This window comes from Cicer arietinum, unplaced genomic scaffold (assembly GCF_000331145.2).
Source record: "Cicer arietinum cultivar CDC Frontier isolate Library 1 unplaced genomic scaffold, Cicar.CDCFrontier_v2.0 Ca_scaffold_64_v2.0, whole genome shotgun sequence".
Classification (NCBI taxonomy): Eukaryota; Viridiplantae; Streptophyta; class Magnoliopsida; order Fabales; family Fabaceae; genus Cicer; species Cicer arietinum.
The window spans coordinates 1,464-11,233 of NW_027333713.1; the positions used below are offsets into that span (position 1 = coordinate 1,464).

Here is a 9,770-nt window from a genome sequence, read left to right on the forward strand (position 1 = left end):
ACTTTAATTAATACTATTATATATAACTATTTTGAATATTTTAGAGTATCTATTTTTACTATAAAAGTGTTAAAATATATTTTTGATGTCAAAATGCTTTAAAATGCATATATTAATAAGTATATTAATAATTTTGAATACGAGTGTTTTTGTTATTATTGATATTTTTATAAAAATTTAATTTCATTAATTAATATTTTCTTTCTTGATAAAATATTAGTTTTGAAATATTAATAATATTGCGCTTAATTTTCTTTATATGTATTTGTTAAGTTATGACTATTTTATACGTATTTAATTGATTTAGTGACTTATATAAAAGATTTGAAATTATATTCATTTATGCCCTGTAGTATTATTTTGGATCAATGTAAAAGTAAACATCACACTAGAATTCATGAAATGAATTCATGAAATGGATAGTAAAATCAATGTTACAGAGTTGATGAGACTATTTGGAAATTATTCTACTACGAAGTGTAGTACCTAATTTTTGTCCGAATAATCTAAAGTTATTTTAATAATAATAATAATAATATATATTTTACAATTATCATCAAAAATCTAAACATCTTTATTTTACATAAAATAAAAAATTTGAATTACAATAAAAACAATTCAAAGTGTTTCTGATTTGGCATGGCAACACATCAACACCCAATACACCAATCCATTCCACACATTGTCCTGCCAACACTCAACACAACAAATGAAGTCTTTACCTTCATCTTCCATTGTACATCCTTTTAACTGCTTGACTTTGTGCAAGTTGTTGCAAGCCCTCCTTTATATTATTTGCATTCCCAGTACCCTGTTACAACTTTGCTTTATATTATGTTCATTCACAGCATACTAAGTACAAACATGTTAGAAACCAGTTAATTGGTTTATCTTATATCATACATACTAATAAAGGTATTACTTGTATAACCTTCTTTTATAATTTCTATACTCAAAATCTGAATTTTGCAAACAAACCCACATAAAATCCAGAACCTGATTTTATCTACTGATCATAAAATTTATCTAATAAACACAAGGTTTCACTACTTTAATACTTTTAGTCTATAAATAAAGTTTGAAATTTTGAAACTGGGAGGAGGAAGAGAATTCGAAATTTTGAAACAGAGAGTAGATTTTCTTTTTGGGAGAGAAATTTGTAAAAAAAATACACTAAAGCAAATCGATTTCTAAGTCGATTTTGTCAGTTTTACTGAGTCCCTGTGTTACCAAATCGATTTTGGCAGTTTTGCTGAGTTCCTGCCTCTCTGCCAATCGATTTCCAAATCGATTTCTTAAAAGATTTTGGAAGACATATTTATACAATCGATTGGCAAATCGATTAGGTTAAAATAGTGAACTTCGTGCAACTCATCCAATCGATTGGGAAATCGATTTCCCTGCTTATTCTTCCAAAAATACTTAAACTAATTCAATCACACTCGCACATAACTCCAAAACTTAACACTTAGCAAAACCCACACAATCACCACGACGAATTGGTTTTCGAAATAGTTTTACAATCCATCGCACTCACACACGATAATCAATACATAACACTTAGCAATTCCAACACAATTACCACAACAATCAAACACGACTCGTGTGCCAAACACCCTAATGCAATGCGTATATGCAAAAATGCATGGACTCAGAATTCCAAACCAAAACCCTCCTCGAAGGGCCGTAAATCATAATTGTACCGCCTATCGCAGGCCAAGTAACCAATTACCGAGGTGCCACCTATCACGGGTCAGCACGATTTACTAAAATGCGTAAATCATAAACGTACCACCTATCACGGGTCAGTACAGTTTACCGAGTAAATCATAAACGTACTGCTTATCACGGGCCCGTATCGTTTACCGAGGTGCCACCTATCACGGGTCTGCATGGTTTACTAAAACAACGTAAATTGTAAATGTACCGCCTATCACAGGCCAAAGTACTATTTACCAAGGTGCCACCTATCACGGGTCAGCACATTTTACTAAAATGCGTAAATCATAAACGTACCACCTATCACGGGTCAGTACAGTTACCATGGTGTCACCTATCACGGGTCAACACGATTTACTAAAAGAAAAAGCGGAAATCGTAAATGTACCACCTATCACGGGTCAGTACAGTTACCATGGTGTCACCTATCACGGGTCAACACGATTTACTAAAAGAAAAAGCGGGAATCGTAAACGTACCGCCTATCACAGACCAGTACTGTTTACCGAGGTGCCACCTATCACGGGTCAGCACAATCCACCAAAAATGTAAATCGTAAATGTACCACCTATCACGGGTCAGTACAGTTACCATGGTGTCACCTATCACGGGTCAACACGATTTACTAAAAGAAAAAGCGGAAATCGTAAATGTACCACCTATCACGGGTCAGTACAGTTACCATGGTGTCACCTATCACGGGTCAACACAATTTACCAAATGAAATGCATGAGCATACACAAACTCCATTCACAACAATCGTTAAGCAAATGCAGATATTAAAAGATTCCCCATTTTTAATACCCATTTAACTTAAACGACTTTCAAACAACATTAATTAAATAAGTCATTAAGAGATTCCCCGTTCTTAATACCGATTTAACTTAATGATTTTCAAAACAAAACGTTAAGCAAACAGTCATATTAAGAGATTCCCCATTCTTAATATACTTTTGACTTAAACGATTTTCTCGCAAAACATTCAGTAAACGAGTCATTAAGAGATTCCCCATTCTTAATACTCATTTACCGAAACGATTTTCAAAAACGATAGTTAAGTAACCGAGACATTAAGAGATTCCCCATTCTCAACGCCCAGTTAACTTAAACATTTTCCTCAAATACACATTAAGTAAACCGAGGTATTAAAAGATTCCCCATTTTTAATACCCATTTACTTAAACGACTTTCAAACAACATTAATTAAATAAGTCATTAAGAGATTCCCCGTTCTTAATACCGATTTAACTTAATGATTTTCAAAACAAAACGTTAAGCAAACAGTCATATTAAGAGATTCCCCATTCTTAATACTCATTTACCGAAACGACTTTCAAACAACATTAATTAAATAAGTCATTAAGAGATTCCCCGTTCTTAATACCGATTTAACTTAATGATTTTCAAAACAAAACGTTAAGCAAACAGTCATATTAAGAGATTCCCCATTCTTAATACTCATTTACCGAAACGACTTTCAAACAACATTAATTAAATAAGTCATTAAGAGATTCCCCGTTCTTAATACCGATTTAACTTAATGATTTTCAAAACAAAACGTTAAGCAAACAGTCATATTAAGAGATTCCCCATTCTTAATACTCATTTACCGAAACGACTTTCAAACAACATTAATTAAATAAGTCATTAAGAGATTCCCCGTTCTCAATACCGATTTAACTTAATGATTTTCAAAACAAAACGTTAAGCAAACAGTTATATATATAATAAATATAATTTAACAAAAATCTCAAAATATCTAGATATTTGTTAAATTACCATTTCACCCGTAACGCATTAAATTCTTCGTAAAGGATTCACCGCAGTTAATTTCAATTTATTTATCGACGATAAATTTTAATTGGCATCAAAATATCTTTTTGATTATAAAACTCCAAAATATTATTAACTTTGGCTTAAAAGCCTCCGAGCCAAAATCCAAAATACACCAAAAATACATAAAGGGTACTTTAAAATTATGGGTCTTACAAGTATTAAACTTCACAAAGAGATGAGGTTTAAACTCCACACATATGTGTCTTGTACCCAACATATAGATGAGTTTTAAACTTCACAAAGAGATGACGTTTAAACTCCACACAGATGGGTCTTGTACCCCACATATATATGAGCTTTAAACTACACAATGAGATGAGGTTTAAACTTCACACGGATGAGTCTTGTACCCCACCTGGATGAGCTGATGCTCCACTTGATGAGATAATACTCACTTCGCGGAAGTAGTATATCTCCATATAACGATGAGACATCATTGAATTGATTTATTTATTTTCTACAAAATAAATGTGTGCATTGAATTTATTAGATTATGATACACGGGTATTATTGTTAATTTAATTGATGAGTTTTTATTAATTATTGGAAGTAATTGGTTATTATAAAAAAAATTTAGTTATATAATGAATATTTCTAAAGAATATTTTTGGAAGAAGGCGGGTGCCATGATCGACTCTTCCGGTTACCGCTCTGGCTGAGAACAATACTTGTTTTAAAATTGTGTGTATTATTCACTGGGATTTAGTATCTCATTAAAGTGTTGTTTTCAGATACTGGGACCGTTGGAGACGTCGAGAGTTGAGAAGTCCTACCTATTTTGAAAAGAGTGATTTCCTACGATTAGGTTAGTAGACATAGTGTCTACATCGTACTTTATTTCGGGATTATATACTATTTGCTCAGTTTTTGATATTTTAATTATTAAAGATTTTTCAGTTGTAAGGATTTATTTTGAGATTTCATAACATTACTTCTTTCGAACAATTCATTATTTATTACAGTACCTTATTCTCTTATATAATTTTGAATTTTTTATTTATTATTACCTCAGTTTTTATACCCGCGTAACTATGCGTTATATTTTTACTCTTAATCTCTATATTATATAGATTTTTCTCCACTACTCAAATTTTTTTGTTTACTGTCCATTTTATTATTGAAGTGGAAACATAAGTGCTTACGTGACCATGTTTATTTAATGTTTTTTTATATATTTCACTATGCATGTCATTCAATTAATTTACATGTAATTTTAAAATTAAAAATAAAAAAAACATTAATAATACATTCTCTAATATATTATTTTAATATGCACTCTCTAATTTTCAAAAATATAAATGAATTTTATTACATTATGTAAGTCTCATATAAATATAGCGAGACATTTTTTAATTTTAACCAATTAGAATATGTTAAGAAAAGTGTATTAGAGATTGAATTTTAACATTAACAATAATAAACATATACCTATCATTATTATACACATCACTATGTTTATCTCTTTTTAAAATTCAAGGTGTATACATCCTATAGGTAAACACCAAACATTTTTCTTTTAAAACTGATACAAAAATTTGAAAATTAGGGATTCTAAATAATTGATATTCAATCAGATCTATTCAATTATAGCTCTTACCATATCAATAAAATATAAGTCAATATTTAACTTTCATATACAAATACTTTAATATAATAAAAAAATAAAAAATTATTGAATCAACTTATCATCTAAGGACTCAGTCTTGCATTGCTTTTACCACCCCGAGACTTTAAACATCTTCCGATTTTTTACATTCTGCTCACTTAGTTTCTTCAGTTTTAAAATTGCATTTAATATAAAATAAAACATTAATAATACATTCTCTAATATATTATTTTAATATGCACTCTCTAATTTTCAAAAATATAAATGAATTTTATTACATTATGTAAGTCTCATATAAATATAGCGAGACATTTTATAATTTTAACCGATTAGAATATGTTAAGAAAAGTGTATTAGAGATTGAATTTTAACATAAGTATAAAAATAACAATAATAAACATATACCTATCATTATTATACACATCACTATGTTTATCTCTTTTTAAAATTCAAGGTGTATATATCCTATAGGTAAACACCAAACATTTTTCTTTTAAAACTGATACAAAAATTTGAAAATTAGGGATTCTAAATAATTGATATTCAATCAGATCTATTCAATTATAGCTCTTACCATATCAATAAAATATAAGTCAATATTTAACTTTCATATACAAATACTTTAATATAATAAAAAAATAAAAAATTATTGAATCAACTTATCATCTAAGGACTCAGTCTTGCATTGCTTTTACCACCCCGAGACTTTAAACATCTTCCGATTTTTTACATTCTGCTCACTTAGTTTCTTCAGTTTTAAAATTGCATTTAATATAAAATGTCAACATATTTTGCTTACTTTTTTAAAATAATTCAACAACAAATAGTTATACTTTCATTTGTAGTTTTGTTTTTACAGTAATTCACAAAAGCAATTTAATCATTTGTCCGACACAAGAGGATCAATAACAAGTAGATCTTCATTACTTTTGTTAGGGTCGAAGTATTTACACTTTAGTTTATATGTATAGGTCTTTCCTCTTTCTTCTAAAATTGTCCATCTCCATTTGATATCAATAGAACAAAGATACACAAAATCATCCTTGCAAGACTATATAAACATATCAATCTTCAACGACAAAAAATACAAAAAAACAAAAAAAAAATTAATGCAAATTTATATAATAAGTTGGATGCATTTTTATATTACTTTACTATTTTTTTTCGTACATTTCATCCCATCTTTCAATAAATACAGGATAAAATATTAACTTTTTAGCAAATTCACAAAGAAACCTCACAAGTAAATTTGAACTATTATCATTGTCTTGTCCATTATCACCAACTTCAACCATAATCCTTTTTGTCTTCTCCGAATGCCCAAACTTAATTTACTACCATTTTTCGAACTATAATTTCTCTAGTACTAGTATATTTAAATATGCACATAATGACACAAATTCAAATAAGATAATATAACAACATTCCTACAACAACCACCAAATAAGACAACAAATTTAATGATATGAGATTTTTACCTTTAACTTTGATAAACAATGGCTTCTCTTTTTGTTATGATTCAGTTTCATTTGGCCTTGTTGAAGGTTCAAGTACATCATCCTCAAATGGGATGATTTCAAAAAATAAAAAAAAAATTACTAAAAAGAGTTTTAAGAGTGCGTAAAAATGCACAAAATTACAATGTCTTATCTTCCCTGTTGCTTGATTAAGCCATGTCTTTAAATAGTTGTGCTAAGATTTATGAAGTGTCCATAAATGATACAAATGACATGTTTAACTAGTGCTTACCTTCAAAGTAAAATGATACTTTAGGGAGTTTTTTGAAGTATTATAGCCTGCATATCTACGCAGTTTGATTCACTATCAACCACTTCGTTCGATTAATGTCTACACAACTTATTCATCAATATCGTAAATCAAAACAAAGTTTCAATTAGTCGAAGTAACACCCTCCACCATCAAAAAGGAAATTATTGGATATATAAAGATAAAAATAAACTATATCCAATATTTAAAGCACTGGGGATTATGTAGAGATGTGTATTTGTGTGGCTGTTGTGATAAGATGCAGAAAAATTTATCAATTGCTTCCTTGTAGTTGTAGAGACTACTCACTAGCATCTCTTTAGCTATACCTCTATGAAAATATGTTTTCACATTCTTGGTAAATTGTATGAAAATAGAGGATGTTGTTGTACACATGAATTGACATGTTGAAGCATCTTAAAAGAACTTTGTATTAAGTGTACATGAAGTATATTTACCCTACATCTTCTCATGAATATCCATCACTCTTTTTCTCCTTATTTTAATTCTCAAAAGAGCATAGTGGAGATATTTTATAAATTGAAGGATGAAAATTGTTGTATCCAACTATACAATCAATATGTAATTGTCTATTACTTATAATAGTTTTAACTAACTATTCATCTCACATAAACTTTATTTAAATCCTGAAGTCACCTTTTACACAAGAACTATGGCTTTGTACAATATGTCTCTAACTCATACAGAACATGATGAATAGAGAAATCAAATCAAAATATTTAAAAGGCTCTCTAAGAGAAAACTAGGAAAAAAAAGAAACACTAAATGAAAAATCAAGATACATTTGAGCCCTATTATTATAGTATAGATATATGTGTTCTAAATCCAATAGGTGAGTTATTTAAGAAAACAGAATAATATTGCATCAGATACGGATAGTTGATTTATTTAAATGATATAGCACAAAATTGAACAAGATGGCATACATGATGAGGTCAAACAGAGATATGTTGCTCGTTAAAATATCATGTTTCCCAAAACTAGGTATTTCCATATTGAATTAGAGTCCATTAAGCAAAGGGAAAAGATTGTTGTTACAATTAAAATGGAAACTAGATTAGTTTGTAAATAGAAAGAGTAAACTACAAAATAAAATTGATAAAGTGAAATTGATATTATTAGATAGTTTCGAGATTTGCCTTAAACTTGGCAAACCAATTTGTATACAACATAAAATCAATTTGGATATGACTTCAATCATTTTTTCATTATTATTTCCTACTGACCAAAGTCATAAACCTACAATTGGGAGAAGGTTGTCCTTATAAACTACAATGTTACAATAACCTCGGCTTATTTTAACACCAAGCTCCTCAATCGTCTGAGTACTCATATCATACCATACTAGTTCATCATCATTTTTTCTCAAGAATATACCGCCTTTCTCTCCTACTCCAATAAGATGTTGAGCGCAAGGTAATGGCTTGACAATGAAGACATTAGCCCACGATTCCTTCACACCGAGTTCACCCAATATTCTTATGTGAAAAGTAGTTGATTCATCATATATTATGAGAGCAATGGATCCATTTAACAACACCATGCGCCAAATATCAAAATCGTCAACCATGTTTGAGGGAAGAGGTGTTGTAAGGAACACTTCATTGCACAAGTCAAATGATACCAAACACGGCCCAACCTTACTAAGACTATGGTAATCATCTTCACCCGACCAATAACAAAATGCATCCATGTACACTCCATTATCCATAGTACAATAAGGCATGTCAACATCAAGTTTCCTCCAAGAGTTACTTCTTAGACTATATATCTCCCACATTGGGGCGAAACCTACATCTGCTTCACATGGCACATTTGCTTGGGAATCAACAAAGAAATCTAATTGTCGAATCACTTTATAGTCATCTCTAACATGGTCATAACCAAAACCATGAAAGGTCTTCATAGTGTCATGATAAGGTACATACTCAAAAAGGCTAGGTGGAATGACCTTGAATTCATCTGTAGTAGGGTTCTAAAGTACACATTTTGCGTACGGGTTGCTCCCTTGTTTGAGACAAAGAGTCCCGTTAACACAAACATAACTCAAAATATCAATATAACTGTCATCCTCGTGAAATGGAGGTGGCCAATCTAATTTGACCCTATTCTCAAACCTGTCACCAGAAAGTAAATACAACGTAGAGTGAAGTAGTTCATTCGGTTCACCCGAAGGAACTAGACAATGATTCAGGAGGATAGAAGCACCATCGTAATAGGAATGGTTATTATAAAGGAAATAGTTGCGATACATTATCATAAATTGAGGGTTTTCAAACAAGAGAGTCCAAGCTTTGCGTACACATCCAAATCGGTACAAAGATTTTATAGACAATTTAGACAAAATAAAGAAGGCAAGATCATCGGGTATATGGTTGCTAACCTTTACATTTGTGGCAGCAACAAATTTCTCCATCTCCAAGTAATAGTTAAACCTATAGGAAGTATTGCAAGAAAAAAAAATTAAATCAAGTAATAAAAACACATGATGTTGAAATAAATTGATTGCAAAGAGCATTAACTATTGATCGAAGCAATGGATGAATGTTAGAGTGTGTACCGTGTAATCGGTTGATGGATGAAAAAAGGTTAGAGGAGGTTTGAGAGAGAATGAATTATTTATGCCAAACAGTTTTATATTTTAAATTCTATTTGAAATTGTATACTACTCCCTCGAATAAATATTTCATTTTATATGTAAACAAAAAAAAAATTGCATTTTACTATTTAAGCAAAAATAGAATTTATAGAAAGAAAATCGCAAATTTATTAATTTATATCTATAAAGAACATCTACATTTAATATTAAAGTATTAAATTT

The 9,770-nt window shown here is 30.0% G+C and overlaps 1 protein-coding gene across 1 annotated transcript; it reads right to left on the reverse strand.

Moving 5' to 3' along the window:
* Positions 1-8,180: 8,180 nt before the first annotated feature.
* Positions 8,181-8,855, reverse strand: LOC101510999 (F-box protein CPR1-like). The gene has a single exon (XM_012719672.3). It carries the CDS (start codon positions 8,853-8,855, stop codon positions 8,181-8,183), a length of 675 nt encoding a protein of 224 aa, XP_012575126.1.
* Between the last annotated feature and the right edge of the window lie 915 nt (positions 8,856-9,770).

Bases quoted from the DNA above. Each gene is read 5' to 3' on its own strand.
- LOC101510999 (XM_012719672.3), bottom strand. From the start codon at position 8,855: ATGAAGACCTTTCATGGTTTTGGTTATGACCATGTTAGAGATGACTAT.